At 42.3% G+C, this 19598-nt stretch overlaps 1 protein-coding gene across 3 annotated transcripts in view; it reads right to left on the bottom strand.

The window, feature by feature from the left end:
• Positions 1–9519: 9519 nt before the first annotated feature.
• Positions 9520–19598, bottom strand: part of mllt3 (MLLT3 super elongation complex subunit) — a 44231-nt gene continuing 34152 nt past the window's right edge. Inside the window, exons 9-14 of one of the 3 annotated variants that reach the window (XM_084003295.1) lie at positions 19419–19472; positions 18330–18468; positions 17530–17626; positions 17349–17417; positions 16822–16893; positions 9520–11869 (exon numbers count right to left, since the gene is read on the bottom strand). In XM_084003295.1, the coding sequence (XP_083859421.1) occupies positions 11738–11869; positions 16822–16893; positions 17349–17417; positions 17530–17626; positions 18330–18468; positions 19419–19472 (563 nt within the window). In that variant the 3' untranslated portion in view covers positions 9520–11737. The remainder of the gene's footprint in view (positions 11870–16821; positions 16894–17348; positions 17418–17529; positions 17627–18329; positions 18469–19418; positions 19473–19598) is intronic. The other 2 variants (XM_084003297.1, XM_084003296.1) reach the window with 2 other exon arrangements.

Here is a 19598-nt window from a genome sequence, read left to right as displayed (position 1 = left end):
GTGTACCAAACCACGAGGTGGGTCAGGTTACTTCCCCCCTGCTTCCAGCCTTTATGCTAAGCTAGGCTAACTCAAAGCACCGAGACTGAAATTGGTCTTCTCATCGGACTCAATCAAACAAGCATATTTCCCAAAATTTTGAGCCATTTCCCTTTTTTTTTTTACTTAAATCGTGGCCGGCTGATGTCATGCTTCCTGTGGACACACAGCATTGTAAATCTTTAATCAGGACAAATAGGGAAATCACAAATTCTTTGTCAATTAAGGAGTGGCAGTGCCCAGGCTTCAGGAGTTCGCAAAGTCAAACTGTTTTCCTTTTCACCCTTTGTGTAAGTGGAATCAGATGTGGCATTTAAAAACAATTAAGGGAACTTTTCGGTGTGACACAGACTTGGCTTGCACCGGAGCTGCTCTTGCTGGCTTGTCCAAAGTAATCAAACATGCAGGAGAGGCGGCGGTCCCTAACTGGACAAATGAGTCCAAACGCTACCTGGGCGCCCAATGTGCCTCATTTATGTGGAAATAATGAGAGGAATAGTAACGAGTAAACTGATCCCATATGTGACAGCATCAAAACCCATCACGCTCCAAGTTAGTCGTACTTAATCATGGGAAAGGGTCACCTCAGTCTACGTTTATTTTTTAATTTGAAGACGTAGTATTACTACTTTGTTTATCTTGCTCAGGGTTCCATGGGGCTGGAGCCTTTCCCAGCATGCATTGAGTGAAACAAAGTAAAACAATTTTCTTAACACAAAAAGACCAAGCAGGCCCTTTTTTTCAAAGCCAAAGCAATAGTTACACATTTTTCCCCCCAAAAGCTCAGGGGATCGATATCAATCTGAAGACTGTGAAAATACATAATTAGACAGACTACACACCCAAAAGTGCAGTAAGTGTCGTCTCTAGCTAGCTAGCAGGCTAAGCTAACAGCCAATTTGGTGTTGTGTGAGACAGGAGATGTAGTTAACTGAAGGGTTTCACACAAACTAAATGATATGACAAACAAACTTTCATGAGGGGTAAAATAATATTTTAAATTGACAAACATCACCTTAAATATTTTTTCCTAAATAAGGTCCTGTGGGGGACACAGGAATGGGCGTGGCCTCTCTATCTGCAGGTGATTGGATGAACCACCTGTCAATCAAACCCTTGCCGAAGCAAGTCGGGAGAAAAGCAAAACCATATTTTCCATCCAGAAAAACCTTCAGTACAATTCTTTGTTTTTTTCTCCATTTTGATATAACCGATGCTAAGCTCACAGGCTAACCTCCTCAGGAGCTTTATTTAAATATAGGCAAATATACGTTACGTTGTCTTTCAGTTCATTTTACAACATATGCTTCCATCATATGACGTCAGACCAATGCTTCTTCATGAAGAAGACTGATATGCCCAGAGTTTAAATTGTAGAAGCCAGGACTTTGAGTGCCGTTCTATTGCATTATTGTATATTAGATTGTACTATTGTACTTTTTCTTGAAGGTAGAACGCAGCCTATCCTTGGTGGATTAAACAAACGGAATATAATCTGTTAATCAGTGCGCTTAAGAGGTGATGTAGCATATTTATTAAACTTTGGAAGGAGCCAGGCTAGCAGATTCCCCTCTGCTTCCAGTCTTCATGCTAAGCTAGGCTAACTGGCATTTTATCCAACGATGGACAGAAGACAGGAAATGGCGCTGGAAGGTGACATGCAACAAAGGATGAAGCGTATCAAGTATCTCTATCAGGAGTAACCCCGATCAAAAGCCTCTCCAAAAGTCAAAATGGGCATGAACTGAACTGCGGTCGGTTTGTGTCTGCTCGCCTATTGATAATTTGTTTTGTAGGCAAAGTTTAAACCAGATTGCTATTCAATTAAAAGTAGACTCATTCTAATTTGGTTGGAGGTAAAGTGCAGGAAGTGAAACAGTGATGTTCACCTACCTTCAGGCTGGAACGGTGCTCTCTGGAAGCCATTAGCACATCTGGCCTCACTGGATGGAGGTGGCATTTATTTGGTTTTACAGAGCTCATAACAGCATGTCATCACGATTTGGATGACGAATTTACAGTGTGTGAAGACCTTATTATGCTGGCTCTGGTCTCCATACTTTGTATGATAAAGTATGCTAGGTAAGAAAGAAATGTACTGCACATACAGGAAATCATGCTAAATGTGTGTTGATTGACCTTGACTTCAAAGTACCATCACCACGGGTTTAGCATGTTTTAGCATATTTACTACATTCCATTTACATTCCATTCATACTTACGTCACAACTCTAGAAATAGAAAAGGATTAGAATGGACGTTGAACTCTTTTCAGTGGTCATTTGACTATAGTCTTAAAAAAAGGATGATTGTTGTGAGCATTATGGTGACAACACACGCAAGTGGGACTGGAAAGTGTTTTCGCAGCTGTAAGAGCGCAGACGCAAATCCGGAGACGGATGTTTGGTTAGGTAGCTAGTTAGCTTGTCCATCTCCGGAGCAGCAGGTAGTGCAGTGGAGGGACCATTAGACCCAATGCTGCCTCCGAAGACGGATGTCTGGCTAGGTAGCTAGCTAGCCTATCTTTATCTGGAGTGGTGCTGCACGAGCGCTGTTCACCAGCCCTCCTTTTCTGTAACCAGTGTAGCATTAACGCACGTCAGAATTAGCTAGCTAGCTTGCGTTCATTTTGCACTTGTTGTTGAAAATGCGCTGAACAAAGTTGTCACTCATCTGACAAAAAAATTATACTATGAGCAACAGTGGAGATGAAGATTCAAGAACTTTCATACACAAGAAGGTAAATAAGGATAACACTATATGTAAAAATAAGAATTAAAAAAAAAAAGAAACTAAGAAAAAAAATCAGTTGAACAGAGGAGGAGCACAAAAGTGTCAGTTAATTTGGTAAGCGAGTGAACTTCACATAATGTCAGTTTCTATCACAACTGATAGAAACGATGGCCAAAGTTACAGAAACAAGACCAAAGTTGAATGTATAAGTGATCAATAGGAGTGTGTCTTATAAAGTACCTTTGTGTTTGGCCTGAGCACACACAAAGTTCCCACCAAGAAATATTCGGCACCGATACAACGTCGGGTTTGACAACACAGTTACAGAGAAAATGAGGCGGCTGCCGGGAGGGCTGGGAAGTGTTTTTTTTTCTCCTTCCCCTTCCTTCCTTGTTCAAGTTCACACTTGGGTCCATCTGGTGGCAGGTGGTTCAGAGCAGCTGAATAGGCAGCGGTCCAGACTCTCCTCCTCACCCATCACACATGGCTAACTTATCAGAACAGACACAATGAAAGCAGCAACGACACTCACTGCGCCTGTAATCTCTGTCAGGGATGAGACTTTGATTCACAGATGCTTTCAGCACATTTGTCGACATTTTTTTTCTCTCCCTCCTTTCCTGTCGGGTTCTGTGGTGGCTTGGCATTGTCTGTTGGTGTGTGTGTGTGTCTGTGTGTGTGCGCTCACACAGACGGGGTGGGCTGGCAGGGGTCACGGTTCGCCGGCCCGCCTAGATCCATCAAGAGGAACAAAGCAGGGGGAGAAGGAGCAGTGCCAAGCCCCCTGAAATCAAAGACCAGGTTTGGGATTGGGATTCGCTCCAAAAGGCCGGACCCATTTCGGTAGTGCAGGGGGTCTCAGGGAGCCAAGGGGAGGGGGGAGGAGAGTTAAAAACAATAATCAAATCCACCACAGCGTCTGAGGACCGGGCCGGTTGAGAGAGCTGGCTGAAGTCTCGGCTTGCAGCATCCCTCCTCGTCCCTCCCCTTTGAAGTCCGCTTTGCTTTTTTGTTCTTTACATAACTTGATCTGATATTTGAAAGGCTAATTTGTATGCATTCTGTGAGCGGCGGTGGAGGGAGGAAGGCAGGAACCGCCTCGCCACCCAGAATTCCACAGGGTAGCCGACAGGAAGGTCAACACGATTGGCCACAGGGGGGGAAACACGGGACACAAGCAAGCCAAAAGCATATGATAAGTGTCTTTGAATTATTGCAGCTCTGTGCAAATTTGATGACAATGGCCAAGTGGTCAGGGGGCTGAAATCCCTTCGCTGACAGAGACCACGCATGCTTTGGTGGTCTTCAGTTTGCTATCAGCTTCCCGGAAGGGAAGAGGCGGCAACAGGCAGCGAAGGCAGATATGAGGAAACACTTCAAAGGAGCTCAGATACGGCAGATTTACGTGAGCAGGATCCTCCACATTTTGTACTTTCCTACCATATCTGTATGTAGGCAGGAGTTAGGGCATCTTTATCTTCTGTACTGTGAGTGAAAGAGAATAGGAGAGCAGTGTACAGAAGGGATTTAAATCAAATCCTTCTCATTTGATTGGACCTCTAAAAAGTGGGCGGGTGTAGAATAGCGTGATACGGAGGTACAGACGACTGTGGCTCCATACACACTAATGCTAAATGTTGCGGTCTGATTGATGGATGGACGTCTTTATATATTATGTGTTGAGATGAGTTGGTACACGTCATATTTGGTTTTACAGGAAGAAAAAATGGATTTTGTTTTTATATAAAAATAAGAAGACATTGATTTTCTTGTATTTTTTTGCGTATATTGTTAATATGCGTATAGTGCACAATATGACTGGATGCGATCTAAAAGGGTAAAATACATTTTTCCTTTCACCTTACAATAAGCATAATACATTTGGACTAAATTTAGTCATTGGACATTAAGCGGATGTATTCCATTGTTGTGTTCATGAGAAAAGATGTTTTCTCTCTTCGACTGGTTGGTTGATATTAGCTCATGATAGACGGAGATAGACAGATGTTTCGTCCAATCACAAACTGCTTCTCAATGGTTCTATACAAAGCAGTGTTCATACCAAACATTACTCACACGTAGACAATGTTTCGTCCATCATGGCTGAAATCATCCCTGTTGCTGCCTTGTACCTGTTGTGAATTCCCAGATACACCAGCTAATCAAACAGCATCCTGTCTGAGTTCATAACATCACCCAGAGGTGCTCGGTGAAGTTAATTGAACTGTGAATAGCAAGACACATCGGCTGGTTTACTACAATGGTATGAACCCAAAATAAACTATTTTGTTGCGATTTAATTGCAAAAAAAACGGATTTAACTACATAATAACGACAATTTGTAAAAAGTCTGAAGTCATGGTGTCTAAGATCTGTCAGCAAGACGACAAGCAAATAACTTATAATAACTAGCTAGGTTATGCTAACATTGTAGCCGCTGCAGCAACACATAATGTCATATAGGTATAAATACGACAGGGATTTTTGGAGAAGTTGAAATATTTTCATATTAAAAATGGCTCTAACTTTATAATGTAAAAAAGCTTGAATAGATAGAAATCTTGATTAAAATCCAATCGTCAATTGCGCGCAATGAATCTTGAATCTCTGAATCACAAAAGCTATTTAATATTATATCTCATTTTGGATGAGCAACTTCAAGACATACGAGTCATTACCTTAAAGTTGGCAACAATAGAACAGAGCCATTTTAAGAGCATGAGTTACTGCCGAATGCATTTGGTTCATTAGGATAAAACCTCCATCATGAGGCCCTGGAAGCTACACCTGCTTCTGTGCAAATAACTCAAAAAGTGTCCAAGCAGCGTGCCTTCAGACAGCGCGGGGAGGTGAGATGAGGGAGAAGGGGAGACTTTTCATCAACCTTGAGCTTTAATGACTTCCTCGAGGTGCTTTTTGACTACCATCCAGAGGCTCGGCGGGGGGGCACCCTTTCTCCTCAGCCTTGGCCTCGTGCCAGGGTGACAATCAATGTCTCTGTGTCTCTTCTGTGGGAGATTATTTCGAAGGTCTCCCCCTTTTTATTGGAGGAAATGGTATTTGGAAGCTCAAACAGGATGTCCTGCTGGTTGGCCTGGACTCTGAACCCCCCCGCTCTCAGTTCCATTCTCTCAGAGGAAAATAGCTTAAATTAATCCAGCAGTCTGAGCAGCCGCTTTTTTCTTTTTCTTGTCTCCATTTGGAATGCCAGCGAACACATTTGGTTACGTCTGCTGTATGCAGGAGATGATGCCACATGAATACAGTATGGCTCCATAATGCTATCATAGATAACAGCGTTTGAGAGGCAAAAAGCCACTAATCCTTTCAATTACAGGATAATGGTGAATGCCAAAATGTAGCATACGAGAAGATTCATAAACTCAGCAAGGTAACTTAACAATGCCAGGTAGGCCTACATGGTAATGTCTATCTGTAATGTCTGTAAAGTTACTTTGTATGTGTCAGTGATGAACCCACAAAGAACTATCACCAGCTAAGTTTTGGCTTTCTCCACACACAGGAGAAGTTTACCTTCAGGGTTTTCTGTTCAAAAGTGTTTATTTTAACCCAAAACATGATCTTTTACTACAACACCTAACTAAGCAGGTTTGTTGTCTAAACCTAGAGAGATTTCTGCCAGAAAGTCCTGAAGGTAAACGTCTCCCATGTGCAATCCACTCCCACCAAGCTGGTTTCCAGCAGCAGCTGGCAGCTGTTTTCAGTGAACTCCCCCCCACCCCCACACCCCCACACCCCCCACTACCTGCTCAGCAGCAAACAGGCACAGTTCGATCCTAGCTGGGCAACATAGTGGAGTATTTAGCAGCTAAAGAGACAGATTATTGGTTGTTGGTGGAGACCATAACGGAGATAAAAGGAGAGTGACTGCTGGACTCATTAATGAGTATGTTGCTTTTTCAATTGGAAATAGGAAATTGTTTGCTAACAAGGTTGCCTTAATAACATTATCAAATGAAATGTCTGATTCATGCACCTGAAATAAAATAAATAAAGACAATTCAAATTAATTGGGAATTTGGTTTGAAAAATCTGAAGTTCAGTATTTTAGTATTTCTTGACAACAGCCAGGTGACGGTGTACAGTCTTGTTGTCAAAGTGAGGTTGCCAGGTTTCCATCCAATCCGTCTGTGAAGTGTGACGTATTTTATTATTTTTCACTTATTCTTCATGTTCACCTGAACGAAATGGAGTAATGGGTGAAGCTTGTATCCAACATATTTTATCTAATGTGTAAACACTTTGGTGAAGCAGTGACAGCACACTTCATTAAAAAAAGGTGTACTGTATATTTCTGACCAAAATCTAAAACTAAATCCATGAATATCAATATTTCAATAACCAAGTTGTGGAATATATGCAACAATCACCCTGTTTCTGGAACCATTTGTCACACAATTATTTCAGCCCCTGCTCTGTGTACAACAAATGTTACACAAGTTCTGATTATCTAAGGGATTGTAATATCTAGTCCTATAAGCGCAAATAGGGCAACATCATGAATGAAATTAGTAATTCATCTTTGTGAAACTACAAAGAAATGCAAAACACGGAGTTCTTGGAGAGAAATCAAGGAGGCAGAGAAGGTTTATCGCAAGCTTTTCACACAAAAGTAGTAAGCTTGTCTTCAAAGTGATGCTGGAGAAAAGGTAAATTAAAAAAAATAAATTTCAGAAGAAATATTCGCCTATCAGGGCAAAAAACGCGCAAAATCCACCGCATGAAAATTGGACTGGAACAACGCAGATTTGCACCAGGACTAAATATAGAAGAACATGGCTGAACACCTACCTACTCCTCCACAGAGGCTTTTTTAACATGCATCCTTCAGGCGGCAGGAGCAGGTTGTTCCAGTGCAGGCTTGGTAAGATCTGTGACATGGAGACTGAAGAAAGCATCCTCGCCCACAATAAATGGGGAAACTGGATGACTTCCAACTTTTCTTCCATCAGACCACCCACTCGGACCGACATAAAAAGAACATGCATGGCACAGTTTCTGTGATCCACGAGAGGCGGGAGATCAACATTTTGATCCCAGAATCCAAGAATTCACTGTTGCTGACCTTTTCCCCCCTCTACTCTTTGTTTCTGGGAGGATCAATCAACGCTGCCTGCATGACAGATACGTATCGTTTAGCGCTGTATTTTAAGGTTTTAAGCCACAACTTGCCATACAAATATTTCATATAAGGGGAAAGAGAAAGAAAGAGGGGCTCCTCACCATACCGCAGCACTGTGTTTCTGATTAGGCCTTCCATCAGTAGCATTCCCACAGACATCGGCAGCAATGCATCACACCAGGTCACATGTTGAGCTCTTTTTTGCAGTTTCATTTAGCTCCGACGGCTGGGGGCTCAGAGTCAGGCCAGTGTGGAAGTGAACCTATTATTTTAAAGTCACTTTTGTCAGATAGTGCTGTGATAGAAGTGGACTGGAGAAGAATCCTTTTCTCAGCAGCAGCTAGAAAGGTGCACTCATTAGTGCAGATCCACCAGGTGTGTCTACAATGACTACTATATTGTGTTATTAATACAACCTCCCAATTGGCCAACCGCCCCCCACCTAGACACCAATGGGCCGTAAAAGTCGTAAAATACACTTAATTTAAACTTAAAAACAGGTTTTGGTGTATGCAGGCAATCAGCTTGAGGTCATGATATAATACACTTATAAAATCATGCCAAAAACTTAACTATAAAATTAAACTCACCAAGGTGTTTGTCCACTTAGCAGCAGCTGAGAGATGGGGATGTACTCAGCACTGTGTGTACAACTAGTTTGTTAGCCAAACACAACGTCCATTCTATTAGCTTTTAGCCAGACACAACTCCATTCCGTTAGCTTTTAGCCAAACACAAGTCCATTCCGTTAGCTGTTAGCCAATCACCCCATCCATTCCGTTAGCTGTTAGCCAATCACCCCATCCATTCCGTTAGCTGTTAGCCAATCACCGCATCCATTCTGTTAGCTGTTAGCCAATCACCCCATCCATTCCGTTAGCTGTTAGCCAATCACCCCATCCATTCCGTTAGCTGTTAGCCAAACACACTGTCCATTCCGTTAGCTGTTAGCCAAACACAGGTCCATTCCGTTAGCTGTTAGCCAAACACACTGTCCATTCCGTTAGCTTTTAGCCAAACACAAGTCCATTCCGTTAGCTGTTAGCCAAACACAAGCCCATTCCCATTTGACTAACACAAGTAGCACTCCAAGCAGCAACTTTTAGCTTCATAATTCTAGGTCAACTTCACAGCTAAGCGTTAAATTGCATTGGTAGAGTGCTAGTGAGGCTCCAGTAGTGATGCTCTGGTACCGACCTGTCAATCACAAGATAGCCCCGCCCTAAAGCATATCCACCTTTATGGTCTATTTCACTCTAAATGGAACATAATTTACTAAAGGAACATCATGCTGTATTGAAGACTTGAAAGACCATAACCTTACGTTTGTTGACTTGTTTACTGAGTTAATAATTCAAGCGAGAAGTAGGGTCATTTTCTCATTGACTTACATGCAATCAGAGGAGTCGCCCCCTGATGGCCAGCAGAGAGAATACAAGTTTAAGGCACTTCAGTGTTGACTTCAGAACCCAAGGAGGTCCAGCCATTAATTTTTTTGGTGAGAAAAGCAGGGTAAAAATCTGTGCCAAAAAAAAAAAAATCTCATCCACAAGTTACTTCATAACTCATCTGTACATCATACAGAATATTTATTGTATGTCCTCAAAATACACAAGAAACCATAAGACAGAACACAGGGTGAGAAAAACCCTTTAAGGTCGTTTGGAAAGGACCTCAATTGTTTATCAGCCCGGCAAAAGTGGCCTCTGTTACAAATCAAACAAAGGCATTCTCCTTGGAAAATTAATGCTGAGCTTTGATTGAACAACTCAAACACCCACAAAATAAATAAAATATATTTTTTTCTCCTTACACCCGTAGCAGTACCTGTCAGCCACAACTCCTACTGGCCTTCTCTGTTGTTCAATTTACCCAAAAATATTTCACACATTTCAGAAATGCACAACACAGGCGCTGTTTCTTTCCACGAAGGGAATTGGTTCTCCGCTTCCTCTTGATGATTTCCCTTTAATCATATTCTATAGACAAACCTTTCCATTGGCACTGGAGCTGAAAATGAGGCAACAGAACAAAGCTTCCTTTTGGTTGCATCCAGTGAGCAGGTGCACGTTATTCCTGGATCAGGTAAAAATGCATTTCTCATTCTATCATGAGAACTTTTACCGTGGTGATTTGGGTTCCACTCACTCTAGCTGTCAAAATATGGGAATAAAGAAAACTCCCGAATGATGTTGCAACTGTATGAAATGATGCGGTGGTGTCATAGAAATAGGATAGGAGTAGAATGGACATTAAACATTTTTCAGTGGTCATTTGACTCGTACAGAAGAAAATGGTGATTGTCGTTAGTTGTTATGGTGACAACACATGGGGCAGCTAGTCGTTCCTGTAAATCGGTTTACTTTATACAGAAGTGTCCCACTAGGACGGTCACAATGGCAACAGTACATAAAAATGGCGGCCCCTCTGACCATCCTGCTACGCAGATTTGAATAGGATTGTCCCTTCTACTCCTATTTTATTTCTATGAGTGGCGTGCTTCAGTCCTGACAGTTAGAGAGCCGATATACGCCTGTGCAATGTCTTTTAAAACCAAAATGTGGGGATTTAAAACCATCACCTGTAGAATTTTATGTCATGACACTCCCTTTAAAAGCTTGTGTTTGTCGATAAAGACTTTTCCAGTGAACTGTTGCAGGTGTGTGCCGTCGTCCCTACAGCAGGAACATTGACTTCTATAGGCGACATCTTGAGATTCTAATTGGGTCTCTATCCATCACGTTTGTGGGCAGCATCCAACCCTCTTCTATTGTCTTGCACAGTCAGCCCACAGACCTTCAAGTCTTCCTCTTGTGCCGTTGGCGATATTTTATTTTATTTTCAGAGCACTACTATTTATTTCTATCTGTTGAATAAAGTGTTCAACCAGTCAGAACCCCAAAACCACAGACTGTGTTTGTCAAAAGACGGCGCTACTACTGGATTGGGCGATCCGGTCCGAACCCCATTTGTATCGCCGTTAAGCAAACCTCTCCCCTTCATTCATTGGCCAGGACTCCAGCTGGATTCACACACAAAAAAAAACTGACCTCACAAGATGTAGGAGTGCTTCTTCAAGGCTGCTCTTTTATGGACTGGAATATATAAATGTGTCAGCGCCACGTTCACACCTGCTGCTGTGGCGGCTCTTTGTTCCCCTCTGAAATTATTCAGTTTGACATTCGATTTCAATTCAAGTCGGAGACGAACCGAGCATCTTCAATAATGCTCGACTCACCGGGATTCAAAGACCCGCCTGCTGTGAAGTGCTTCAACAAAGTCTCATTCTGCTGTTTTTCTTTCTTTTCTTTTTTTACAATTTCAAATACACACGCTCACACACACACACACACACACGCTCACGCACACACACCTGCAAATTAAATTCAATAAATAAGACTTACAATGTTGTAAGGCAATGTTGACCATGCATTTGTCACAATGAACAACAAATCAAGGAACATACATGGTACCAATATGCACATTCTTTAAGAGCAACACGGTCGCCACTCCTCACTTCCTTTTTTTTCTTTTCTTTTCTTTTTTTTTTTTAAGAAATCAAGTGAAGGTTTCAAGGCTTTCTGGGTAATCTCCTGATCCACAGGGCTCGTCCCCACAACTCCTGGCTCCGGGTTCTGCAGCGGGACCGCCTCTTCGATCAGACAGCCCAGTCCAACCAGCAGGCTGGACGCACAGCAACTGGACCCAGCTACGGCGGGGCGTTTTTTGCATTGCATCCACAGCTGGGAGTTCATTCAAGAAAACAAAGGAAATCAAAAGTCTTCACGGAGACAGAGATCCAGCAGCCAGCTGCTCAGAGCCTCAGGACAGTCCGGAGGTTTCCAGGTAACTCTGGAGTTTCCTGACTGTACTTCTGTCCAAGGAGCAAAGGTCGAAGTCAAAAGTAGTGTTTGTGATGTGGAAGTGTCCCGTCTCTTCAATGAGGTTCACGATCTGGAAAACACAGAACACCATGGGTACTACCTCTGTTCACGGCTGTAATCAGGCCTCAAAGACCTGCACATGCAAGAAAGTCACCCACAAGAAATAATCAGGTTCTTCTGAGCTTTACATAAACATAACATATGCATGAAACTAGCTTTTACATGAAACTAGAACATGTTTACACGCTTTAATGTTAAGAAAGTGACCTCGTTTTTCTCATACTGTACCCGATATACCCGTCTCAAAAGACTCATTCAATACAAAGTCATTCAAAGAATCTACATTACACAACACAAGCCACTCGTAACAGGAATGACTGACTCAGAAATGGACCCTGAACACAACTGACCTCTACTTTCATCCATTCTGGGAAGAAAGAACTACTTAACCATCACCATTCTTTGAACGCAACACGCCTCTGTCCTCATCACTGTGCATACTGGGAGATACCACACCTCTACTGGTAGCCCTCACCGTCGCCACGGAAACAGTGCTACTAAAGTGGAAAACCAGTGGATGACTGAGCATCTCACAGCGGTTACAGATATTTGAACAGAACAGGTACGACTGGAACAAAACTCCACACTACGAAAACAACAATCTCAACAATTTAATGAGAAGAGTTCCTTCTGCCACAAACTCATAAATAACATCCATTTACATTAATATACGAGCACAAACACCAAAAGAAGTGCAAACACACTCTTTAGAGGCAGACATTCAAGTGGAAACACACTCAACACCGAATTTGCCAACATTACTCGAATATTATTACTGTCGCATGATATTCTGTCTCCTCTTATTTATTGGTCTATTTATTTATTCATTCCGCCGCATATTTTTCCCTCATTCCACCCACAGTGAATTTAGTTTGTCTCTATTAATGCCGTCACCACAAATGCCTCGCATACTTTCACACACATCTTCCTCTTTTTCCACTCTTCTACGATGTTAACTCGTATCCACCCCGACCTTCTCCTCTATTCAAATTGATTTATATTGCCCAAAGTCACAAATCATAATCTGTACATGATACACCATCCTCTGAACCTGGACCCTCTCATCTGATAAAAAACTCACTAAAAAACAAGATAGGATGAAACCTCGGGGAGACAACTGAGGAGGGATATCAGACAAGAAGGCAGCGCCACGATGTTGCTAGATTAAACGGCCCCTCCAGGATTTCACTGGCTTTTTTACCATGAAATAGCGGAAGTGAGCAAAAATAGTCGCAATTGTTATTGTTGAATAATTCATTAAAAATAAAGGCAACTGGTTCCAGTGAGAATGAAACTGTTCATTACCAAAAAGGCAGAGGATTACAACAATTGTACCAAAAGATGGTTTATATGTAAATGAAGAAGGTCACCTCACTCCTCTACCCTCCATCGTCACACTGGATATTCTCATAAAGCTTTCACAAGATGTTTCAACTATTTTCGACAGACATTCAAATATGAAAAATAACTTGATGCTGAAGAAAAGCAACACCGAATGCGTCGCTTTGATTGAACTGAAACGTTACGTCCACAGAGAGAAAAAGAGACACAGCCAACGTTATGTTTCATCATGTAAACAAACCACGTACCAGATCAGCTGTTGATCCAGATCAGACTGGAGACGCAACCACTTAACAGATGGCTGAGTAGCACTTGGTGTCGACAGACGTTTAAACAGACGTTCAAACACATGTTTAACATTGTGATATTTGTTGGAAATGACAAACAATAAAGCCGCCAGCAAGCAGGAAACGTTCTTGTGACGATCACCACCCAGCCAGCTGACACCTTTACAACAACGCACACTGCGGGCTCCTTCACTGAAACCTTGAATGCTAAACTAACCTCAGAATGCAGAGGCATTAAGAATATAAAATAATATACATTCTTAGCTCTGCATTGAGAGTTTTTTGCAGTTTTCAGCAGCTCCTCTTACCCTCTGTTTGAGCTCCTGCCCCTCCCTCCCAAAAAACCCAGTCTGCTCTGATTGGTCAGCTGGTCCACTTGGAAATGTCACACCCTTTACCTTATCCAGATAACCTAATAGATAGGAGAATCTATTTTTAGCTAATTCCTGCAGGATGCATATAAACATTTCCTTTTGCAAAGTAGAAAACAGCATCTTTTTGGAAATGGCGACCACTAAACAAACCCCTCAGATTCTGCTCCAGCCTGCTCTAATTACCTTTGTTTGAGGGCGAGCCAAATGAGTGGTTGGGCAGATATTATTATTATTATTATTAGAAGTAAAGGCAAGATTTGAATTGTGAATTTCTAAGAGTAAATCCCTTTGCAACTCTGGAGACTTTTTGCACTATAAAAACACACAAAACTGAAGGGAAAAAGCCGAAAAGCATAATAGGTTCTCCTTTGATGCAATAATTAACCCTAACCTGGATGTCAGCAATGCAAGTTGTTCCTCTAATGTGCAGTCATTTTTTTTCTTGAGGTATAACTTGAAGTGATTGGAAAGGATGGCAGGGCAGGTATTATTGCTTTCAGACTTTGTGCCCACTGGTGGAAATGGGAGTCCTGGGGATAACGAGGAACACCATCCCATATATCTCGTTGTAGGTACAGTTCTCAAAAAAACATGGGAAAAATTACAGGCTTTTTTGTTGTTGTTTTTAACGACAGGGCAGATCAAAGTCAGACACTCAGGCGTCACCTCTCTCCTTCCACTTTGGCCCGTTAGCTCATTTTCATTGCTGTTTAGGTTTCGTTTCAACTGGAAACAGCCAGCGAACTCAAGTCATGTTCAGTCTGAAGACATGCCATCTGCATTACAGTGTTTCTCTGCCGTACAAGATGTGGTCCCCCACCAGAGTGCAGGGGAGCCTGGGAGTTAATCATTTCCACCTCTTGGAGCAGGAAGCGGAGCCAGTTGGTGAACTCGGCTAGATTGGCTTGATTGCTGTGCGAGTTAACGGCGTTTTTGAACGGCGTCTCGTCGGGAGAGCGGGGCAGAACTTGGCAGCCGCTGCTGGGAAGATCCACCGACACCGTCATGCGATAGGCCTCGATAATATCAGCGAGAAACACGCAATCTCTTCGGTGGAGAGGTTAACCAAATAATTCATTGCTGCCAGATGAAGCCGCAGATGAACAGATCCCAGCTCCTCCTCTGATCCAACACAACAATAAGGAAACAGCTGAGTAACAGCGCTGGCATGTAGTGATATTATGCTGACAGCCTTTTTTTATCCGGAGTTTGGCAGTTCAGTGCAACTTTTTTTTTTTTTTAAATAATAACGCAGGAATGTAAGTGATAATATCAGTGTCTAAACCTCAACTGTTATAGGTTTTCTTGTTGACACTGTAATTTCATACTTAAGATTGTGAGTGTACGTCTACAGGGAGAGACCTCCCTAAAACACTTTGAAGCCTCAGTGAGAGTTAGAGTGTCTTTATCTTCTGTGCTGTGAGGATTCTCCAGTGAAACTGAATATTTGAGCGGTGTACAGTTACAAGAGGGATTTAAATCAAATATTTCACATTTGATTGGATGCCTAAAAAGTGTGTGAAGCTACAGAGGATTGTGGCTCCACATGCACTTATCGCTAGACGATGCAGATTGAATGTAAAAGCATGTCATGATGGTTTAAATTGGTTGGTATTGCTCGATGTAAGCATGTGTCAAAATACGAAGAAATACATTTTTTTTTTGCACATTTGGACACTGGATGTGATTTAAAAGGGTTAAAAAGGCATTTTTCATTTCCATCTCTTCTCTAAAAGGTGCTAAATTCCAAATTCAACACGGAGACAGCTGAGCTGGCGGCTAGAAGCTAACGTTACCAACAGTGCACATTATGCCAACAGTGCTGGCGGTGTGAACCCGGGTGGGGTGGGGGGGCCGGATGGTGGGCGCCAGGCTTTGGCAATGACGGTGTGGGTCGGGACGGCGTGATGGGTGGTCACCGTCATATGAGCGCAGATCACCAGTGAGCCACGTTCGCAGAGACTCACATGCAGTAACATGCATGTTTCTGCCAGAGCGGCTACGTAAATGGAGCAAAGAAAAGCCCTGATAACAACACACACAGAGGGAGAGCGACTTCATTCTCTGCTCACGTAGATATTGCTCCACTGTATCTTTACATAGCTGATAGTCGTTTGCTGCTATATAAAGGCTCTGACTTTGGAATTTGGCACCTTTAAAACTTTTGTCATTTACTTTCAAGTATTTCCTATTTTTTCTGGCAAAACACGAACAAAATGTGTTCAATCTGACCAAAATCGATGTTATTACTGGCATACTTTACACATGAAAGTGTTGGGAAGTTCCACTTCACTCCACTAACTGTGTGAAGTCTGGTAAATGTCCTTAAGTGATGTCACTTGAGTCAACTTCAGTTGGGTCTGAAGACTCCAAGTATAGAAGCACAATATGTAACTTTCTGCCACTCAATCAAAACAATAGAAGACAGATTTTGGTGAAGTAATGGAGGATATGAAGCTAATGACAGGCGACTAAATGAAAACAGACTATTAACTTGTTTAAAATTACAGATTTGTCAGGTTCGAACTTGTTGGCAACATTTGGGATAATGTTGGTACACAATTAAAAAAAAATACATAACATAGCTCTAGTCTTTTTTGGATGTTTAAATATTATCACTTTAAATATGACAAACATCTGGAAAGAAGTGATGTTAACAGACCTCTGTAGCTCCTCGTCTCTGAGGGTCAGGGCTACATTAGCTGGTACTAGCATAACACACCTGATCCACAATCCAGTTGTTGGCAGTTAGCGTTGCATTGTGGGTAAAGTTTTAACAAGGAAGGAGAATGTGTGGAATAAAAAAAAGAAGACGATCGTTGTGCGATTCTAATAATATCCATTGTGAGACCACCAACGCTGCAGTGAAACGTGTATCCGAGTGAGGCTCAGTGAAAAAGCTGCACCACAGAGGAAACGACAATAATCACCAAGTAACACCTTCACGGGATAATACACACCTGCTGCAGTATGTGACCTTCTCTTAGTGTCATCAGTCTTTTGTGCAGCTCCACCAGCTCATCCAGGTACGCCTGGGAAACACACAGCAACACGTCGTTAGCTTCATGGCTTCCATGTGTCACACAAACCAACGGATAATGAACATTATTCATTATCCGTTCACACCAGACCCGTCCCAGACGGCACTCTTTACATATTAAATGGCATCTAAACAGAAGCACAACATCGGTTTCAAAATAATAATGTCTAAAACGGGAATTTTTTTTATTTATCTTACACATGATAGAATGAGAAAACAAGTAATTATGATTATGTATCCAACCAACTGGAGGCAGCTTTCAGACAATGTTATCTAACTCCACTGTCCAAGTGATTTACTTTGTTTATTCAATCACATTTTTAACTCTTACAAGCAACTTGTTGCCTCCAATTCCCCCTGAAGTATCTTTCAAATAGGAGTAAAAGCTCGGATAATATAATATTTCGATAGAAAACAAGACACAAAAGAAAACAAAGCTTTGCGTACCTTGTCACAATCTATGTTCCTGTTCTTGTCCTGCTTGCTGTGCTTGGTTGGACTCTTCACCTCCAGTATCTTGACAAGAGGAAATACATGGAGTCACTGTGGTTGACTTGGAGCATTAACACCTGGATTCCCTTGTGGGAAATGACAATGCACCAACAAAATACATAGCCTATGATCTTACCTGGTTATTAGTAGTCTTTAGTAAGGGCGGGGCTTCATTGCGGGATGGGGGTGATGGCGAGGAGCTGTCACTCTCACTGCCATCACTCAGGCTGACCCTGGGTATTTAATCACAGCAGGAAAGACAAACAACAACTACTTAGATGAATTATACTTCTGGCCGCCTCCGCACAGTTTCAAAAACAGCATTGTGATACATATAATTTTCAGAAAATCATTTATCGTTAACGTTTTTTAGGGGCACCCTGTTAAATCAAGCTGCATTCATTGATTTTTCTGACCACTTGGGGGCAGCAGCACAAGCTGTAAACACAACATCTGCCCTATTATCATCCTATAAAGCCGATATGGTGAGAATGTTAGCACGTAGTCCACATGATCAGTAGAGAAAGTTGATAGAAAAATCATTTTTTAAGATTTTAAAAAGGGATAGATACTGTGTCTCAGTGTAAACTGAGTCTGCTAGCTGGCTTATATGTTATGTCTGTTAGCAGTGGCGCATTACTGCGGCGCTATAGTCAACCTGAAAGCATATTTACTGGGACCCATGAGAGGGTACAGTGAAGGAAATGGAGCAGAAATTCATACAAGTTCTGACCGGACTCTTGTGCACAGTGTGGTGTTCAAAGCAATGTGCAGAACTTGACTGCAAGTTCACCATTCTGCGTGTGACAACATGCCAACACTCCACTGAAAGGCTATACAGGAAAAAAATAGAACATGCTCCAACAACTCCATGGTTAAAACCCTACACTTTCAAACAAACGTGCGTTACAGACGTCCATCATCGAGCTCACAAACCTGCGCTGGTGGTGTGTGAGGTGTGTGTGTGCCGGTCGCTCCAGGTCCGAGTCCATGTCATTGTCGTCGTCGTCCTCCGAATCGTCTTCGTTGTCGTCCGAGTGCACATCCTGCATGACCGACTGCAACGGGCCCAGCACTGTGAGACGGAGAACCAGACCACGTAGGGGGTTACGGTCTTTCATCATTATGTGGAAGCACAAATATGCAGAAGACAGCGGATCATGCTGTGAGGTGGAGGGATGGCGGGACGGTCCAGTAGAACTTGGAGCTGCAGAATTGATCCAAGTATGTTCAGAGACACATTAACTAAGACTTCTATCGCTGTCTTATTATAGACAACTGACCCCATCAGTGCCTCTCAGCTCAAAGCCTGTTGATTCCTACTGAAAAAGTGGCCCACAAACTTTCATTTTCTAAAAAGCAGACGTTACTCAGACAGGAGCAAATTCTTTGAATCCACATTTGGTGCTCTAGTGAGTGTTAAACCTGAAATCTGTTCAGCAAGCCACCTTGTAGATCTGTATTTAAGGACATATATAAGCATGATATCAGTGTGGGTTATTTTCCCAGATGTTAAGGTCTGGAACACAGTTTTTATCCGAACCTCGTACTTTGTCAGTTAATTAAGTTCCCACAGTAATAAGGCTCATGCCAGCCTCCGTGCACTCCCTGATGTCTGCATCATGTCTGAGTGTGCAAAGGAGCTTTTGCACGGTCCTGCCTCTACCATTATTCATCACCACATGCTGCAGTCTGATAATATTAATGATGCTTATAATCATGTATTAATCAAAGAAGAGACTTTACACATCGGAAGCAATAAAGTGCGGTCGGTCACCAGAATGTTATTTCCCCATGTGGTTTCTGATGGTTTTGGACAACAATGGGAAAGAACAGTGTGTTCCCACACCTGGAAATCACAGAGTGCAAGAGGACAAACAGTGGGGGAAATAATTATTTGATCCCCCTGCTGAGTTTGTTAGTTTGCCCAATTACAAAGAATTGAGCAGTCCATCAGTTTTATTTTAACAAATAGAGACAGAATATCAACAAAAGGGGGTTCGAGAGTCTCGTAGGAACTGTTACCTGTGTGGGTGGTGGCAGGGATAGCCACCCTTTTCCTGATGATGAAGTCCACCACTGCACCCAGAGAAAAAAACACAACAGCAGAGGTCACAAAAAAACAATACGCGTCCCATATTCTGGATCAAAATGTTTATGTTCCAGTAATCTCTCATCTTATATAAAGTTGATTTGATCTCAGAG

This window comes from Eutrigla gurnardus (assembly GCF_963514095.1).
Source record: "Eutrigla gurnardus genome assembly, chromosome: 23".
NCBI classification, from domain to species: domain Eukaryota; kingdom Metazoa; phylum Chordata; class Actinopteri; order Perciformes; family Triglidae; genus Eutrigla; species Eutrigla gurnardus.
This window is presented reverse-complemented; position numbering and strand designations above follow the sequence as displayed.